A 19,989-nucleotide genomic window follows, 5' to 3' on the forward strand; every position below is an offset into this window, starting at 1 on the left:
CCAGCCCTTGTGTTGTAGAGAGAACCGCCATGCCTGTGTGATGTAGAGAGAATCACCATGCCTGTGTGTTGTAGAGAGAACCACCATGCCTGTTGTGATGTAGAAGAAACCACCATGACTGTGTGTTAAGAGAGAACCGCCATGCCTGTGTGTTGTAGAGAGAACCACCATGCCTGTGTGCTGTAGAGAGAACCACCATGCCTGTGTTGTAGAGAGAACCACCATGCCTGTGTGTTGTAGAGAACCACCATGCCTGTGTGATGTAAGGAACCACCCATGTCTGTGTTGTAGAGAGAACCACCATGCCTGTGTGTTGTAGAGAGACCACCATGCCTGTGTGATTAGAGAGAACCACCATGCCTGTGTGTGTAGAGAGAACCACCATGCCTGTGTGATGTAGAAGAACCACCAATGCCTTGTGTTGTAGAGAGAACCACCATGCCTTGTGTGTAGTAGAGAGACCACCAGCCTGTTGTGTTGTAGAGAGAACCACCATGCCTGTGTGTGTAGAGAGAACCACCTATGCCTGTGTGCTGTAGAAGAACAACATGCTGTGTGTGTAGAGAGAACCACCATGCCTGTGTGCTGTAGAGAGAACCACCATGCCTGTGTGCTGTAGAGAGAACCACCATGCCTGTATGTTGTAGAGAGAACCACCATGCCTGTGTGCTGTCGAGAGATGTGATTAGCCATGTAATTCACTCTGTCAATCAAGGTACTTATTTTCTTCTCCATGCGATTATCCCCCTGGAGACTGCATTTTTTTCAGTGTATTCCAATTATACCCCTTACAGATGCTTAGTGAGCATGTGTGGCTCTGGGTTGTATGAAGACGTTTTAGAACACACAGATTTGAGAGGAAGTGCATCTTTAAAAGTGTTCTGCTGATGGAGCAGACAAGTCTCTGAGGCAATTCAGAATAACATTGACATTTCCATTTAAAAATATTGACAGTCAAAGAACATCTGAAATGTGTGTCCCTTTCCCCCTTGTACTACTTCAATATGGGGTGGGGGGGCATTAAGGGAGGAGGGGAAGTATCTTGGCTGAACTTTAGGTTGTGAACCAGGATTCCCGAGCGTCTCTCTTATCACAACCATTGAGTCTCAGCCCACACAGAGAGATATAAAGTACAGTATACAAAGTTATGTCCATTCCTTCTGTAAGCAGCACTCCTCATCTTCCCCATCACCAGATCGCTTTTAAAAGGAATTGTATAATAACATTTACTTAAAGAGCGACGGCCCCTTAAAGCTATTTCTTATTTAAAAATGGCCTATGTGGCATAATATTTATTATAGTGTAAAAATGTACTACAAAGTGAATTTAAGATAAATTTGGTCATAAAGTCAGTCTCATCCAAAAGTGAGATTGGCAAGATAATGCAAAAAATGAAGGGTAGCATAACAGGTTGGGTTTATTTCAATCCTGCCCACAGATGGCAGCACCCACATAATCATACATTCAGAGCGCAGCTGCACGCGACCCGATTGTAATGCCCATGGTCAATTTGGTTTGACATTCGATATCCCTATGGGGCTGGTTAGTGGCCATCAGTAAATTGCACAATGTACATCGGACAATATTTTAAACGGTCAATAGCTTCAAATGTCAATGACTTAAAAACTTCAAACCATCTATACATTTTCATATACAAATATTGAAAGCATTTAATGAGACAACTAAAAGTTGTGCAACACGAACATTTACATTGTGTAATTTGTGTAACACCCGGTGTGGTTTGATGTGGGTGTCTCTTGTGTGTGTTCGCAGGTGGGAGGAGTTAGCCAAATAATTTTGCCAATTAGCTTCAGCGGCTGGTGTGCAACCGTGGGAAAATTGGTGGTTCTACTACAGCGCTGTAGTAGCGAACAGAGTGGCCAGCAGGCAGTGGGAATTGTCAGTGTAGATTACAGCCCTACTTCTCCTCAATCCTCTCTTTCTCTCTGGGTCCTCTCCAGAACACAGCTGACTTCACCCTGGTGAGAAGCCAGACTGGAGAGATAGTGACAGAGGACGGGCGCAGCCGCTGCCCTTTCAACCCTGAGTACAAGTCCACTGCCATCATAGCCGGTACGTTCACTATATGGGTCACTTATTTACTGTTAGGGAAATATGTTTGGCTTCCATAAGACTGTGTACGCAATACATACTGTATACAAGTCAATACATACATAAAAATAATAGACATAATGTAGACAAACTTAATTACTGATTTATCAATTATAAAATATTTTATATACAGTAGCTGCAATGTATATTTTACCATCCTTAGTGTCTTCCATACTGTAAATATACTAGCAGACAACCCTTCCCTTCTAGATTCCAGGGTTTGTTATGAGTGACACAGAGGCTCCATCTCTAGGTCCAGATATTGTTTGTCTTCATCTTATCGTTCCTTACATTATAGATGGAGAACTGTATGCTGGTACAGTCAGTAATTTCCAAGGAAATGAACCTATCATTTACAAGAGCCTGGGCCAAGGCGCTGCCCTGAAAACAGAAAACTCCTTGAACTGGCTCCAAGGTAAGTTCAGGTCTTCAAGCTATCTGGTAACTGCTTCATGTCATGGTCTACTGTTTGTATATGAAGCTGGCTGATAAGGTAAACATACACGCATAAATAGTTTTCCCCTAAACATACAATCAGTATTTGAAGACCTCAGGCTGGACATGATAAATGAAAATGACCGTAGCTTTGAAGAACTATAGGCGTTTCCATGGTATTTTGTTAATTTCAACATGCAGTAGTTACCACAATTCCTGTTGCAAAATCACTGAATCACCAGAAGACGTTTGTGGATGTAAAAGGCATGTCTGTGTACTAGAATGCATAGTTCTAGGTTTACATTTCACCCTGTGGTTTCTTTGTTGTTGTTCCAGACCCAGCCTTTGTGGGCTCTGCCTACATCCAGGAGAGCCTGCCCGAAGGCAACCCAGTAGGCGACGATGATAAGATTTACTTCTTCTTCAGCGAAGCGGGAAAAGAGTTCGATTTTTTTGACAAAACCATTGTGTCACGCATCGCTCGCGTGTGTAAGGTGAGTGACGCTTCAACGGAGATGGCCTGTCTAAAGAGTGTCTTTTCCTCTTGAGCAAGGCTCTCCTCAACCCCACCGATTTAGACACACTTTAATGGACTCTATCAGAGTGGGAGAAGTGTGTGTGTGTACACTTCTATGTGGTGTATGCATGTGTGTGTGAGGTGGGGGATTTAAGGGTGGAAGTGGTTGGTTTCACAGGGGGGGAGGGACACAGGGGTTTGTGTTACAGAAAAACATTCCTCCTGTGAGTTCCCCCTGTTTGGGCCCTCCTCCACTCTTATCACATTTCAGCAAATATTAGCATTCAGCTAGGATTCACAGCAGACCTAAAATGCCTTCTCCTTTTCCACCTCTTTCCTGCACTTACCTGCAGACAAGGGTGTACTACGAGCAGCCGGAACACTTTATTTCAGTTTCCAGAATTTGAACCTGAAAGGAATGGTTTCCAAACATTTTACCACCGGTCTATTGTTGAGTGATACTTCTTCTTCACAATAATTTAATGAACCTCTTCTATTCTCTGTGACCAGAGAATCTGCCCTCACTTTGACAGCATGGTCATGGCCTCTTGTTTATCCCAGCTGTAGTATGGCCAATCCAAACACAGTGTGAAATACTAGCTGACAGTTTTATGGGCAACACCCCTCCTCCCAGGCTTTGCATTTCCAGCAGTCAATCTTCCGGGAAAGAATCTTGTAATATTGCATTTCTTTCCTTTTTCGTTTTATGAAGAGATAAGCAGTACCATTGCAGTGCTGCCAGAGTGGACAGAGTGAGGTGAATACAATGAAGGGAGGAGCTGTGTGACTAAGTCCTCCTGCAGGCAGCACCTTGTCCTCCCGCATATAACAAACAAACGTCCACCAAAGCCTATTATCAAACTTAATTWGAAAATATTTACCATGATGAGATGTGAAATAGAGCTCTGCTTTGGGGCCAGCTCACAAGTCATTTCAATTGCTTCCGTGCCTTTTTAATTTAATTTCCACCTCGGCCATACGAGCTAAACTCATTAAAGCAGTCTACACTTAGCAGCGACAGGCATCTTTTTGCAGTTCCAATGGAGGGATATTTTCCCTTGTTTATATTTTTCAAACAGGCAGCAGACAGCTTCTAGTAATAGGATGTTGACTGCCTATACATCCCAGGCTCTGCAGACTGCAAGTAGCAAGGCTTCTCTACAGTAGCTGTCTGCAGGTGTATGTCTTGACACTGAGTGGCAGTCAAATGGTAACCAGTGTGTCTGCCACTGTTAGAGTGAGACTGCAGGACACACCCTTGATTCTCCTCTAAAATGAAATACAGGATGGTGGTGTGCAGGCCAATMACAGGGGAGATTTGAACTCAGAGTACAGAGTATCTTAGTTACAGCTCCTGGACTTTCTTATCTTATATTATTCTTATATTTGTTAGGGAATTCTTCTTGTAAAGGTTTGGATGGTGCAATATGTGTTGGTGAAACTGTAGACAAGGCATTGTCAAAAATACAGAATTACAATAATACTGAAAATAAAACTTTTGATGGGTGGAGCATTGTGGATGTATACAGCTGTGCAGAAAACAGAAAAACACAACAAGCTGGTATTACTGTTATTACAGAAACTCTGGAAATTCAACCTGGCCCTGAGTACCTGCGTGTTGGAAAGGGGGGCTTATGTAAGGGATTAATGAATTGAGCACTTTCAGTCCAATATTCAGAAGGAGAGACTTTAGGTACACACGCTCTCTGGTTTTAATAATAACTAGGTAGACCCAGGAGAGCAGAGCAGGGAATACATGTAGCTCATTATCTGGTTGGGTTAATACAGCAAGTAATTGCTTCTGAAACTCAGCATTAGTCACGTGTCATTTCCCTTTACCATTCACTGATGTTATTTCCTCTGATTAATGTTGGGCAGAGGGGGACTCAGATGAAGGCACATCTTACAGGGCTCTGGGTTATGTAGGCTAGACTTCTTTTGGTTTCTTTTTAGTCCTCTGAACAGTGCTCTGTGAAGATGACTTACCGTTCCTCCCTCAGTCTTTTCAATCTCCTCAGATCTATGTCCCAGACAAGAATTGGAGTAATTGCTGCACTCTGAGCCACAGACTCAAGTGAATGTAAACAGACAATTATATTCCTTTTTTCAGTTGTATGTCCCCACACATTCCCTATACATTCAGCTATCTGTATAGGTACAGCATTCATAGCTGTAAGGCTCACAAATAATATCTTTCATGCAGAGGTTGGAGTGATCTAAGTGAATGAATAATTTCTTAATGGAAAAGTTGTGCTGCTTTTTTAGCTTCTCAAGCCAACCAAGTATCATGCTCCCATAGATGACCACAGACCACCAGGCAGGGTAGTGCCACGGGCACAGGTTCAGAGTGGTAGTGTCCGTGGAGAGGCATTGTGTGTGAGCAGTGTCCTTTTCGCTCTCTCACTGAAAAGCATTTGGCCTCCCCAGTGCCCCAGTGTTTTTCTTCCATCCAGTTGTGATGTCTTATATTGTTTTCTTGACCTAGAACTCCACTGCCCCAGGGGAGATGTGTTATAGCCACCATCCGTTGTACTCAGTCTAGTGGTTTTACAATATTGGTTCTCATTTCTGCCAATTCAAACAGTGCCTCGTTTCGAGGTAAACAACTGGGGAGAATAATGTTTCAGACATATCATTACATATATCAAATCAAACTGTATTTGTCACGTGCCGAATACAACAGGTGTAGAACATGTATACCAGGCAGAATGTAAACCATAATAATATTTAGGCAAGTTGTTTGCCATGACATCAGATTATTATGCATTCTCACCATTTCAACTACTGGGTTTACAGTTTAAACGTACATGCTTGTGCCCTCTACTGGACACTGGGTTACTGTGACTGCAGGTCCATATACTGTAACAAAGCTCTGATTTGTATTACAGGGTGACAAAGGAGGAGAGAGGGTGCTGCAGAAGAAATGGACCACCTTCCTAAAAGCACAGCTCCTCTGTTCGCTGCCTGACGATGGCTTCCCCTTCAACATCATCCAGGACATGTTTGTGTTGACGCCCAGCCCAGAAGACTGGAAGAACACCGTGTTCTATGGGGTCTTCACTTCACAGTGGTGAGGAAACACTTTGTCACTAAGACATACAGTACATATGCAAGAGTGTGCAGGATTTTCTATTGATTTGGGTAATGAAATATTGGTATTACACTCATCTCCTCAATAACATTTTCCATACAGTTTATAGCAGATTATCATTGACCCAGTCATGGGAAAACAGCCACACCTCCATTCCCTCTGTTCGTCTATGGTGTATTGGAGACATTATTGATCACGTACTTTATACTAGTTCGGCACTACTGTCAGAGTAAAGAATAGGATGACTTGGGGGAAGAGGAATGTGATGCAGCCTAACTGCTGTGTGGTGTTATCCCAGGTATAAAGGGGCCTCTGGCAGCTCAGCAGTGTGTGCCTTCACCATGGACCAGGTGGAGAAGGCCTTCAACGGCCGTTACCGGGAGGTCAACCGGGAGACCCAGCAGTGGTACACCTACAACCACCCTGTCCCTGAGCCACGGCCTGGAACGGTGAGTTAGTGTCCACTGCCCTCTGCTGGACAGCTGACACAGTATCACTAACCTGCATTACGCCTCGATCACACCAATAGTGCAGTTGCATTTGGTGGTACACCAGAAGTACATTAATTTCAAATGCAACGTTGCGTTGGCCTTGAAGCATTGTGTTGCAGTGCCTTCTGTGTGGTGCATACGTTGGATTTCTCGAACGTATGCGTAAAACTGTATGCGCAGACGACTTGACAGAAATGGTAGCAGAAGGTGAATGTTGAACTTTTGTTGTACACATATCCAGATGATGCTGCGTTTGATCAGTTTGATCAGTTTGATCAAACGCAGCATCAAGGCGTTAGACTGTACTAAAGGTGTCTGCATACATAGGTTTGGTTTGCTCCTAGCAGAACTCGACTAGGCGAAAGTGAACATCTGTGCGCACATACTCCCTTAAAATACCTTCAAACGACAAAAAGCGGTTTGTCCCTCTTCAAATCAAATCAATCAAATCAAATTGTATCACATGCGCCGAATACAACAGGTGTAGACCTTACAGTGAAATGCTTACTTACAATACCCTAACCAACAATGCAGTTTAAAAAATACGAATAAGAAATAAAAGTAACAAGTAATTAAAGAGCAGCAGTAAAATAACAATAGCGAGACTATATACAGGAGGTACAGGTACAGAGTCAATGTGCAGGGGGCACCGGTTAGTCGAGGTAATTGAGGTAATATGTACATGTACGTAAAGTTATTAAAGTGACTATGCATAGATAATAATAGAGTAGCAGCGGCATAAAGGGGGGGGGGGGGGGGCAATGCAAATAGTCTGTGTAGCCATTTGATTAGATGTTCAGGAGTCTTATGGCTTGGGGGTAGAAGCTGTTTAGAAGCCTCTTGGACCTAGACTTGGCGCTAGGGTACCGCTTGCTGTGCGGTAGAAGAGAGAACAGTCTATGACTGGGGCGGCTGGAGTATTTGACCATTTTTAGGGCCTTCCTCTGACACCGCATGGTATAGAGGTCCTGGATGGCAGGAAGCTTGGCCCCGGTGATGTACTGGGCCGTACGCAATATCCTCTGTAGTGCCTTGTGGTCGGAGGCCGAGCAATGGCCATACCAGGCAGTGATGCAACCAGTCAGGATGCTCTCGATGGTACAGCTGTAGAACCTTTTGAGGATCTGAGGACCCATGCCAAATCTTTTCAGTCTGCTGAGGGGGAATAGTTTTTGTCGTGCCTTCTTCACGACTGTCTTGGTGTGCTTGGACCATGTTAGTTTGTTGATGTGGACGCCATAGAACTTGAAGCTCTCAACCTGCTCCACTACAGCCCCGTCGATGAGAATGGGGGCGTGCTCGATCCTCATTTTCCTGTAGTCCACAATCATCTCCTTTGTCTTGATCACGTTGAGGAGGAGGTTGTTGTCTGGCACCACACGGCCAGGTCTCTGACCTCTTCCCTATAGGCTGTCTCATCGTTGTCAGTGATCAGGCCTACCACTGTTGTGTCATCGGCAAACTTAATGATGGTGTTGAAGTTGTGCCTGSCCGGGCAGTCATGAGTGAACAGGGAGTACAGGAGGGGACTGAGCATGCACCCCTGAGGGGCCCCTGTGTTGAGGATCAGCGTGGCGGATGTATTGTTACCTACCCTTACCACCTGGGGGCGGCCCGTCAGGAAGTCCAGGATCCAGTTTCAGAGGGAGGTGTTTAGTCCCAGGGTCCTTAGCTTATTGATGAGCTTTGAGGGCACTATGGTGTTGAACGCTGAGCTGTAGTCAATGAATAGCATTCTCACATAGATGTTCCTTTTGTCCAGGTGGGAAAGGGCAGTATGGAGTGCAATAGCGATTGCATCATCTGTGGATCTGTTAGGCCGGTATGAAAATCGGAGTGGATCTAGCGTTTCTGGGATAATGGTGTTGATGTGAGCCATGACCAGCCTTTCAATGCACTTCATGGCTACAGACGTGAGTGCTACGGGTCGGTAGTCATTCTGGCAGGTTACCTTTGTGTTCTTGGACACAGGTACTATGGTGGTCTGCTTAAAACATGTTGGTATTACAGACTCGGACAGGGAGAGGTTTAAAATGTCAGTGAAGACACTTGCCAGTTGGTCAGCGCATGCTCGCAGTACACATCCTGGTAATCCGTCTGGCCCTGCGGCCTTGTGAATGTTGACCTGTTTAAAGGTCTTACTCACATCGGCTGCGGAGAGCGTAATCACACAGTCGTCTGGAACAGCTGGTGCTCTCATACATGTTTCAGTGTTAATTGCCTCGAAGCGAGCATAGAAGTAGTTTAGCTCATCTGGTAGGCTCATGTCACTGGGCAGCTCTCGGCTGTGCTTCTCTTTGTAGTCTGTAATGGTTTGCAAGCCCAGCCACATCCGACGATGTGACCTCTTTTTCTCTGCCTTCTCTTCACGCAAATTACGGGGATTTGGGTCTCTTCCCGGGAAAGCAGTATGTCCTTGTCCTTCACGTCGGGCTCGCTGGACTCGTTAAAGGAAAAAAAAGGCTTCCGCCAGTTCGTGGTGAGTAATCGGTGTTCTGATGTCCAGAAGTTATTTTCTGTCATAAGAGGCGGTAGCAGCAACATTATGTACAAAATAAGTTAAAAAATAAGTTACAAACAACACAAAATAATGAACCAAAAACAGTTGGTTAGGAAAACGTCAGCCATCTTCTCCGACGCCATGAAACGCTGTATCAGCCAGTACACTTCCTCAAAATAGTCAGAAATAATCTAAGATAACTCAAGAAATCTGTAATAATTTTTTTTTCAAGTGAAAACATTTGCATGAAAACTAGTCGCCTGTCTTTGAATGACAACAAACACTTAAAGAACACTTACTGTTGACCAATCACCGACGAAGGGGCGTAAACTTTGACTACCAAACTACAACTGTAAGGGGTGCGTATSTGGTGGCAGGGAAGTCAGACGCAGGAGAGCAGAACTTGATAATGGCCGGAGCAGCTTAGTAGTTAAACCAACGGCATAAGAAATACAAAGTATGGGCACAATAACCCGACGCGCACCAGTAAAACAAAATGTGAACAAGCACTTACAATAAACAATATCACACAAAGACATGGGGAGAACAGAGGGTTAAATACACAACACATAATGAGGGAAATGAGAACCAGGTGTGTGGGAAAACGAGACAAAACAAATGGAAAATGAAAAATGGATTGGCGATGGCTAGAAGACCGGCCCGAACAAGGAGAGGCATCGACTTCGGTAGAAGTTGTGACAGTACCCCCCCTTGATGCGCGGCTCCAGCAGCGCGTCGACACCGGCCTCGGAGACGAGGCGCAGGACGATCCGGACGGAGACGGTGGAACTCTCGCAGCATTGAAGGATCCAACACGTCCTCCACCGGAACCCAGCATCTCTGGGCCCAGAATTTCCCTCGCCCGACGTCTCGAATCCAGTATGGAACGAACGGAGTACGCCGGGGCCCCCTCGATGTCCCAAGGGGACGGAGGAACCTCCCGCACCTCAGACTCCTGGAGCGGGCCAGCCACCACCGGCCTGAGGTTAGACACATGGAACGAGGGGTTAATGCGGTAATTGGGGGGAAGCTGTAACCTGTAACAAACCTCGTTCACTCTCCTCAGGACTTTAAATGGCCCCACAAACCGCGGACCCAGATTCCGACAGGGCAAGCGGAGGGGCAGGTTTCGGGTCGAGAGCCAGAACCGGTCCCCCGGTGCAAACACCGGGGCCTCACTGCGGTGACGGTCTACGCCAACTTTCTGGCGCAGCACGGCGCGCTGAAGGTGAACATGGCCGGCGTCCCATGTTTCCTCCGCGTGCCGGAACCAGTCGTCCACCACAGGAGCCTCGGTCTGACTCTGATGCCAATACACACTGGAAGGGGAGAGGTTAGTGGAGGAGTGGCGGAGTGGCGGAGCGAGTTCTGGGCCATCTCTGCCCAGGGCACGAACGCTGCCCACTCCCCCGGCCGGTCCTGGCATTAGGACCTCAGAAACCTACCCACATCCTGGTTAACTCTCTCCACCTGCCCGTTACTCTCGGGGTGAAAACCTGAGGTAAGGCTGATCGAGACCCCCAGACGTTCCATGAACGCCCTCCAGACCCTCGAAGTGAACTGGGGTTCCCCGATCAGACACCATATCCTCAGGCACCCCGTAGTGCTGGAAGACGTGCGTAAACAAGGCCTCCGCAGTCTGTAGGGCCGTAGGGAGACCGGGCARAGGAAGGAGACGGCAGGACTTAGAGAAACGATCCACAACAACCAGGATCGTAGTGTTTCCCTGTGATGGGGGAAGATCAGTCAGGAAATCAATCGACAGGTGCGACCATGGCCGCTGTGGAATGGGTAAGGGGTGTAGCTTACCTCTGGGCAGGTGCCAAGGAGCCTTACACTGGGCGCACACCGAGCAGGAGGAAACATAAACCCTCACGTCCTTTGCCAAAGTGGGCCACCAGTACTTCCCAGTCAGACAGCGCACCGTCCGACCAATGCCTGGATGACCAGAGGAGGGTGACGTGTGGGCCCAATAGATCAACCGGTCACGGACAGCAGACGGAACAGACGCACAGCAGGACACTGGAGTGGAGCGGGCTCTGCACGCAACGCCTGCTCAATGTCTGCGTCCAGCTCCCACACTACCGGCGCCAYCAGGCACTCCTCTTTGTCATACAGCCGGGACAGTGCRTCTGCCTTCACGTTCTGGGAACCTGGTCTGTAAAAAAGGGTGAACACAAAACGGGTGAAAAACATGGCCCACCTTGCCTGGCGAGGGTTCAGTCTCCTCGCCGCCTGGATGTACTCCAGATTGCGGTGGTCAGTCCAGATGAGAAAAGGGTGTTTAGCCCCCTCGAGCCAATGTCTCCACGCCTTCAGAGCCTTGACGACAGCCAACAGCTCCCGGTCCCCCACGTCATAGTTTCGCTCCGCCGGGTTGAGCTTCCTCGAGAAGAAAGCACAGGGAACAGAGCCCTCAGGTGACCAAAAGCCCTGTCCGCCTCAGCCGACCACTGCAAACGCACCGGTCCCCCCTTCAGCAGTGAGGTAATTGGAGCCGCTGCCTGACCAAAACCCCGGATAAACCTCCGGTAGTAATTGGCAAACCCTAAAAACCGCTGCACCTCCTTTACCGTGGTGGGAGTCGGCCAATTACGCACGGCTGAAATGCGGTCACTCTCCATCTCCACCCCCAAGGTGGAAATAGGATGGAGACGGACTGTTGAAAGAACAGGCATTTCTCAGCCTTGACGTACAGGTCATGCTCCAACAGTCGACCAAGCACCTTGCGCACCAGAGACACATGCTCGGCGCGTGTAGCGGAGTATATCAGAATGTCATCAATATACACCACTACACCCTGCCCGTGCAGGTCCCTGAAAATCTTGTCTACAAATGTTTGGAAGACTGATGGAGCATTCATCAACCTGTACGGCATGACGAGGTACTCATAATGCCCTGAGTACAATCCAACTTGTAAGTCGCTCTGGATAAGAGCGTCTGCTAAATGACTTAAATGTAAATGTAAATGTAATAGTTAAACCAACAGCATAAGAAATACAAAGTATGGGCACAATAACCCGACTCGCACCAGTAAAACAAAATGTGCACAAGCACTTACAATAAACAATACCACACAAAGACATGGGGGGAACAGAGGGTTAAATACACAACACATAATGAGGGAAATGAGAACCAGGTGTGTGGGAAAACGAGACAAAACAAATGGAAAATGAAAAATGGATCGGCGATGTCACGTTCCTGACCTGTTTTCTGTTGTTTTGTATGTGTGTGATGGTCAGGGCGTGAGTTTTGGGTGGGCAGTCTGTTTGCTGTTTCTATGTTGGTTTTGGGTTGCCTGGTATGGCTCTTAATTAGAGGCAGGTGTTTTGCGTTTTCCTCTAATTGAGAGTCATATTAAGGTAGGTTGTTCTCACTGTTTGTTTGTGGGTGATTGTCTTCCGTGTCTGTGTCTGCGTACCACACGGGACTGTAGCGTTTGTTCGTTCGTTTGTTATAGTCTGTACCTGTTCCTACGTGCTTCGTGTTTTATGTAAGTACTCATGGTGTAGGTCAGTCTACATTCGTTTTTTTGTTGTTTTGTAATCCTTCCCAGTGTTTGTTTTCGTGTCTCGTCGATTGATTTAATAAATCATTATGTATTCAAAACCCGCTGCATTTTGGTYGAATCACTACTCCTCCTCTTCGTATGAAGGGGAGGAGGAACACCGTTACAGGCGATGGCTAGAAGACCGGCGACGTCGACCTCCGAACACCGCCCGAACAAGGAGAGGCATCAACTTCGGCAGAAGTCGTGACAACAACAAGCCTCAAGGAAAGAATGTGTGCTCGAACAGCCGAAGAATAAAACTGCTGAAAGCTACTTAACACCAAAATATTGTTATAATATATGCGCAAAATTGTTCCATTGGGAAGTCTACAGTAAACTTTAGCCAACCTCGTGTGTGCAGGTCGGATGTGTTCTAGCCTGCCTTAGTCACATCACCAATCTGGACTGAAAATCAGTGCTTAAGCAGCTAAGTTATCTGTTTCTCTGCTGTCACTGGCTGCCCTCTTCCCAGAAGGCCTGATGTTATCAAAAAGCTGCTGCTGCTTTCATTTCCTGGCAGTGTTATCATGGCCACATCAACTGAAGGATACAAACACATATTGATGGGGGAGTAGTATGGTTGTGTAGTGTGTATCGTAGCCCAGTGTGTGCTTATGAGACTCCCTGTGTTTCTTCCACAGTGCATCACTAATGCAGCCCGGGACCAGGGCATCCCCTCCTCCATGCACATGCCTGACAAGGTATTGAACTTCGTCAAGGACCACTTCTTGATGGACAGTGTGATCCGCAGCCAGCCACTCCTGCTGAAACGCAGTGTCCGCTACACCCAGATAGCTGTCCACCGGGTCCAAGCCATCCACAAACACTACAATGTGCTCTTCATTGGAACAGGTTCTGTAAACAGGCTCAGCTGACAGAACTTCTCCCCCTTTCATGTTCTGTATGACAGGCAGAGCTATAGCAGACATTAACCATCTACTGTTCTGTCATATGTCTCTGGCAGATGACGGGAGACTCCACAAAGCCATTAATGTCAACAACAAGATGCACATCATTGAGGAGATGGTGCTCTTCACTGACCCCCAGCCTGTAGAACACATAGAACTGGAGTCTGAGAAGGTACAGTACAGAGTGTAGAGTGAGAACTCTGTTTATTTCTGAAGCATGTCCTCATAGTGGTAGTAATATTGAGCTCACTAAATGTCAGCACTATCAGCTTAGGGGTCCCATGAGCCGTGAAGAGAGCCGGAGCCTGAAGGGGAGCTCAGCTCACGTTCATTGGGATAATTGCATGCAACTTCCTCTCAGGGGATCTGAAAACAGATGGGTTGTAAACGGCGTGTGACCCATCATGAATCTTGTCCTGTGTTACTCTGTGCTGTTACTCTGTGCTGTTACTCTGTCCTGTTACCCTGTGATGTTACTCTGTGCTGTTAGTCTGTGATGTTAGTCTGTGCTGTTACTCCAGCATTGGGTTCGTAGAGGGGATGGTGTTGATACTATATTAGAGAGGGTTAACTGTATGTGAATACATGACCTAGGGCTATTCCTCCCTGGCATCTGACTGACTGACTGGTGTCTCTACAGGGCCTGCTGTTTGTGTCCTCCTACTCTGGCCTGGTGGAGGTCCCTGTGGCTAACTGCTCCAACTACCAGAGCTGTGGAGAGTGTGTCCTGTCCAGAGACCCTTACTGTGCCTGGACAGGGAGGCAGTGCCTGGATGTCAGGCTGGCTCCACCAGATAGGTATGTTTCATCCAGACCACCAACCATTATACTTTACATTTCCATGGTCCACTCAGAGAGATGTATTGGCATGTAAGCCTTCTAGCCTTGTATTGGCATGTAAGAGATAGGTATAAACTATTTTGATGCTAAGCTCTCATAATGACTGACAACTTTCCAGAACATCTGACTACACCAAAGAAAAAGTGACAATACAGGACAATGCTCAATGCTGTTTGCTTACATGCTATATGTGCAGACTAACACTGTCAAGACCATCTATGTGTAGATTGATAGTGCCAGTTAGAGCTGTTCTGAGACACCCATTTCTCTGATTTACTGTTGTCTGTTTTCTCAGCCACTGGCAGCAGGATGTGGACGAGGCAGACACATCAGTTATCTGCAACAAGACACAGCCCAGCCCTCGCTTTGTTAAACCCCCACCCACACGTAAGTACGGTACCATACCATCTGCTCCTGCTGGACTAAATCCTTTCGGCTCTATACTGTACCACTGTGCTCTACTCTGGGACTGCTGCATTTAAATTAACATTTTGCTGACAATTTTATTCCAATATTCCCTTAACATCATTATTCGTACCCAGCTCATTTAATTTATTCCTTCTCAGCGCACTCCTACTCAGCTACCACAGTGATATAATAATGCAGTTTGTTCAAACTACCTGGGATGGACTTTCTTTCACAAATGAAAAATGAAAAAGCCCTTCCTTTTGTTGTCTGCAGGGATGTCTTCATGCCAGGTGATAATGATCCCAGCCAACACGTTCAAAGTGCTGCCCTGTAAGCTGCGCTCCAACCTGGCTGAGAGGAAGTGGGAGTACAGTGAGGGTGCAGGTCACTTCCTGTACCCCAGTCCTGAGGGAGGTCTAGTGGTGGTGGCCCAGGCTGACAGACAGGAAACCTATGAGTGCTGGTCAGTGGAGGAGGGCTTCAGGCAGCTCCTGGCCAACTACTGTGTGAGAGGTGAGGCCAGACAGGAGAGCACCACCCTGATCGGCCGCTCACGCACCCCTCTGGTCCCCCAGGAGGAGCCAATCATCCTACCCGGAGAGACCCGCTCTCCACAGATCAACACCAAGACCTACTGGAACGAGCTGATCGTAGTGTGTGCCCTGCTGGGCTTCTCCCTGGTGGTCTTCTCCCTGTTTGTGGTCTACAGGAACCGTGACCGCATGAAGTCCATGCTGAAGGAGGGTGAGTGTCCTAACATGCAGCAGAAGAAACCCAGGATAGTGGGGAAGCCTGCAGAAAACGTGCCTCTGAATGGCAACAGCACAGTTCCAGCATCTGTGTCAGACCACAAGGGTTACCAGACCCTCAATGACAACTACATCTGCAACACGCCGTCACATGAATGCTCATCACCAGACAACAGCAAGAGCTTCTCAGAGTCAGAGAAGAGGCCTCTAAACTTGAAGGAGAGCACTGTCGAGATCTCGCACACCTGCCCGCGGCCTCGGGTGAGACTGGGCTCAGAGATCAAAGACTCCATTGTGTGAGGACAGCTTTGATCAACTTGAGCAGGAGATAAAACTGTTATGCAGAGTGACTAACTTTGAACTGTAAGGAAAGAGGGGACTATAAGTGAAAGAAAAGAAAAACACTAAAGGAGGGAACACTGAAAACCGCCAACCTCTTCTCAAAGAGGGACATTTCATTACACTGATTTTGCACATTTGTCTTATTCATTTTGTCCCTGTAGTCAGTTCTCATTTCCTTGTTTAGTGACTCTTCTTTCTCTAGTGCATCTGAAGCACAATGAAGAGAAGCTGATACAGATTGCCTTCAGACTATTGAAGCTGTGGAATTATGCTCATGGTGGGTGTAGGACACATACAGCTGATATTGTCCTTCTGTAACAATTTCTATATGGTTTAGTCATGTTTGTATGCTTTGACACTCAATCCATCCAATTACTCTGTTGGCATTGCATTGGAAGTAGAGAGATACTCTATGGGTCAAGAACTGACCCTTAACTCTCCCACCTACATCCATAAGCATGGGCTCAGCCCTGCACTGAGACAGACTCAGGATAGCAGTGGAATAAATAACCTCGTATTCAAACAGTAGATCATTAGGCCTATGACTTAGTTATAACAGCAATTTTTTAAACCTTTATTTAACTAGAGAAGTCAGTTAAGAACAAATTCTTATTTACAAAGACGGTCTACCGGTGAACAGTGTTCAGGGGCAGAACGACAGATTTTTACCATGTCAGCTCGGGGCTTCAATTCAGCAACCTTTCGGTTACTGGCCCAACGCTCTAACCACTAGGCTACCTGCTGCCCCTATTAATTCAAGGCAGTTGAAACTGTACATAAACCTCAATGCAGCATAACCAGACAGGCATTAGAATGGTATCCACTGGTCAAGAGAAGGGCTAGCAGTACCAGAGAGACATGGAGAGGAACCAATGAGGAAGGAATGAAAGAGGTAGTCACCGCCTGGAATGAGGTGAGGTTAAAATAGCACACAACAGAATAACATAACACTGGACAGGTATTGTTGAGGCCCTCTCCTCTGCTCCACCAGAGTGGCACAGATGGAATTTGTAAGTCCCAAAGTATTGGAGGATATGGTGCCTAAGTTGTGGAAGATTGACATTCACAGGGTTGAAATGTACCCTTGACATTGGGGAAGACCCTAGACCAGGTATTAACATATTGTTCATTATGGAGCAGACAGACTATGCAAAGCACATCATGTGAAGTGGGGTGAAAGGTCACACCAAAATCTGATCTTGAGACTGCAAGCACATAGGTGTCAGCACATTCTTAATTACAGAGAATGAGAGGCATACTCACATGCAATTTAGTATGCAAGTGATTTTGAGCCATTTCTGTGTCATAGAGGCACGGGATGAGATAAAGACTATCACTAGGCCTGGAGTTGATGTAGCTAGGGTGAAGTCCCAGTATAAAATGGTTAATGACTAGTTCAGAGTGCCAGTCAGGAACTGATTCCTTCAATCCAAATTCAGTCACTTCAGACACCAAGTAAAAGTGGGCTGAGACTATAAAAACCTGTTCACCACATTGTTTAGATAGCTCTGTTCTGGTCCTGTTATTCAGAGACCAGTAGACAGCAGAGGTTRGAAGAGACAAAGGAAGAGTGGCAACACAACAGAGAATCAGCCAGTGGGCTATGGAGCTCTTAGTGTCGTTGATGTGACACACCCAGAGGCAACCAAGCTCCCGTGTGTTCATTTATGTAAACAAAGTGATTGTTGTGCCAAAAATAACTTTTTTTAAATCATGCATCTTTTGTTTTCATCCTATCCAACACAACTGTCATGTCAAATCAATGTCTTATGTTTAATGGGCCTGACTGATTCAGCATGTACTGTACCGAACAGTATGTGCTTAGGCCATTCATAACGTAGTGCATATGAAAGCTGTCATAGTTACAACCATCACCTCTGGTTTAATGACACTAATGACTGTAAAATGGGTTTTACTAACATGGAGCAAAAGGTCACACAGCAGTTATGGACCAGTCAATGGAGGAATGTGTGTGTTTTTTTTTAACTACTGTAGAAACCGATATTGTTAAAGGATAGAACCTGCAGAATATTTGATCATCCAAAAGCAAGGGCTTTTATTCAGGCATTACAATACCCAATAACAGGTATATGTTTTCAGCTGTTCATGATGGTAAATAAATAATAGTTCTACATATTCCATAGATGTTGCTATGTCAGTGCAAATTTGTGGTAAATATGAACTCTTGCAAYATTGCGTTGTGGAATGTGGTGATACAAGTATTCCAAAACAATTTCTAAGTAAAACTGTTTATTTAAGTTTATTCTAGATATTGAATTTTGTACAAGGGACATATTTTTTTTTTAAAGACAAAGTAGCTGTGCAAAAAGCATACTGCTAAAGGACTGCCATGTTGGCTGATTGTATATAATGTACATTTGTATTGTATTGGAGAAGACTGGTGAAAGTTGTGTCATTGTGGTGAAGGTGCAGAACCAGCAAACACCTTGAGAACGCGTTGTTTTTGCACAGAATGTTGGAAAGACTTAGTTAGGGATACAAATGAGGATTTTGTTGAGAATTATGTATTAGGTTTTCAACTTATTTTTTCATGCCTTTTAAGCAAAGTTAAAGAATCGAGTTGTACATCTTGGGATACTAAATGTGTTCTCCTGACCTTGTGACATTACTTAATCACATGGATAACCAGGTAGCAGCAGCATCACCTGCATGATATGTACGACAGAATAGACTGTAGAACTCTACTGGGCATGCCCAACAATACTATTACAACACTTTGAGTGAATTCCTTTAGATTATGGCCAGTATCAGTACAATAACTCTGTTAGAATGGCTTCAACTTCCGTCACAATGTATTTCTGTGTTGACACTATTGCAAACCCCTGTATATGGAATTATAGTCTCAACCTGTACAGAAATCCCATACTGGTAAGGTCTGCACAACACGTGTGAACTCCATCAGGGTTTCAATGACTCCAATTGTAACAAAGATGGGAGGAGAAGAAGTTGAAACATTGTCTTGACAACTGAACATTTCATGATTCTTTTTTATTTTGTGACAAAGATTGCAAGTGAAGAAATGACAGCTTGGATCAGATGAGTAAAGTTATCTAAACTCAATAATACATTAGCCGAATGCAGAACAAAATCAGCCTGAATATCTAGCATAATAGGTTCAGACATGCATCATACAAATCACTTGTTTGATCACTGCTCCAAATGAATATATACTTACATAAGATGTTTGAGACTGCTGTTATAAGCTTCTACTGAGTTGCAGTAAGGCACCTCTGTTAGTTGAAGAACCACTTCAGCCAAGCCTTCTATTTGTGACAGTGTAACAAGTTTCTCTGACTCATGTCAACATGTCTTGTAAGTTTGTATGTTAAAATGCTTTGTAAATTGAGCTGCCAATGTAAAAAGCTCTTGTGAACTGTATTTTTTTATATTATACATCACTACTGTTTCAGTTGTTTTTATTGTTCTGTACATAAAAGCACTTTATTTACATTTTTTAAAATAAAGATAAATGGATACAATTAGTTTCCTATATGGTTCATGAACTCTATAGTTGTAATGCCACATGAAATTAGAGAATAACCTCAATTTAGACAGAATCTAGGACACAAATTGTGCTTGTCACATTGCTGCACTTGATTGTGAAGCAATACACCAATCAAACAAATGTTCAAAATCTGTCTATATCATAAAGTTTCAGTCATTGCTAAATGGATCCAAATACTGTATTGGTGTAAGAAGTAGTTCCAGACTTGCCTGATTCTGCTCTTACACTGCCACTGTGTGGCCACAATATTATCAACAACTTTCAGAAGATTTATTGTAATGTTAAAAGGGATTTCTGTCATTACAGTAAGGAATGTAATTGGTATGTTCTTTAAATGCAGTATGTGTGAGCCATTTTTATCCCCTCTGTTCTTTGATTAGTGAAATGTTAACAGTGACTGTGTCCTATGTCAACACATTAGTCACATTAAGGTGGAGCACAGCGTTTGCTGACGCATTCCACCAGACTCAAATAAAAACATATGCAAAGAACAGCGTGGAAAGTTCCTGTTCAACTTGTT

At 45.3% G+C, this 19,989-nt stretch overlaps 1 protein-coding gene across 1 annotated transcript in view; it reads left to right on the forward strand.

Moving 5' to 3' along the window:
• sema4ba (sema domain, immunoglobulin domain (Ig), transmembrane domain (TM) and short cytoplasmic domain, (semaphorin) 4Ba) overlaps positions 1-19,960 on the forward strand; it is a 32,642-nt gene extending 12,682 nt beyond the window's left edge. Inside the window, exons 4-13 of the mRNA XM_023971645.2 lie at positions 1,962-2,073; positions 2,411-2,527; positions 2,884-3,041; positions 5,953-6,134; positions 6,454-6,604; positions 13,338-13,548; positions 13,661-13,776; positions 14,245-14,402; positions 14,740-14,831; positions 15,126-19,960. Coding sequence (XP_023827413.2) covers positions 1,962-2,073; positions 2,411-2,527; positions 2,884-3,041; positions 5,953-6,134; positions 6,454-6,604; positions 13,338-13,548; positions 13,661-13,776; positions 14,245-14,402; positions 14,740-14,831; positions 15,126-15,901 — 2,073 coding nt within the window. The 3' untranslated portion in view covers positions 15,902-19,960. The remainder of the gene's footprint in view (positions 1-1,961; positions 2,074-2,410; positions 2,528-2,883; positions 3,042-5,952; positions 6,135-6,453; positions 6,605-13,337; positions 13,549-13,660; positions 13,777-14,244; positions 14,403-14,739; positions 14,832-15,125) is intronic.
• Positions 19,961-19,989: the final 29 nt, after the last annotated feature.

Source organism: Salvelinus sp. IW2-2015, linkage group LG26 (genome assembly GCF_002910315.2).
Source record: "Salvelinus sp. IW2-2015 linkage group LG26, ASM291031v2, whole genome shotgun sequence".
NCBI classification, from domain to species: Eukaryota; Metazoa; Chordata; class Actinopteri; order Salmoniformes; family Salmonidae; genus Salvelinus; species Salvelinus sp. IW2-2015.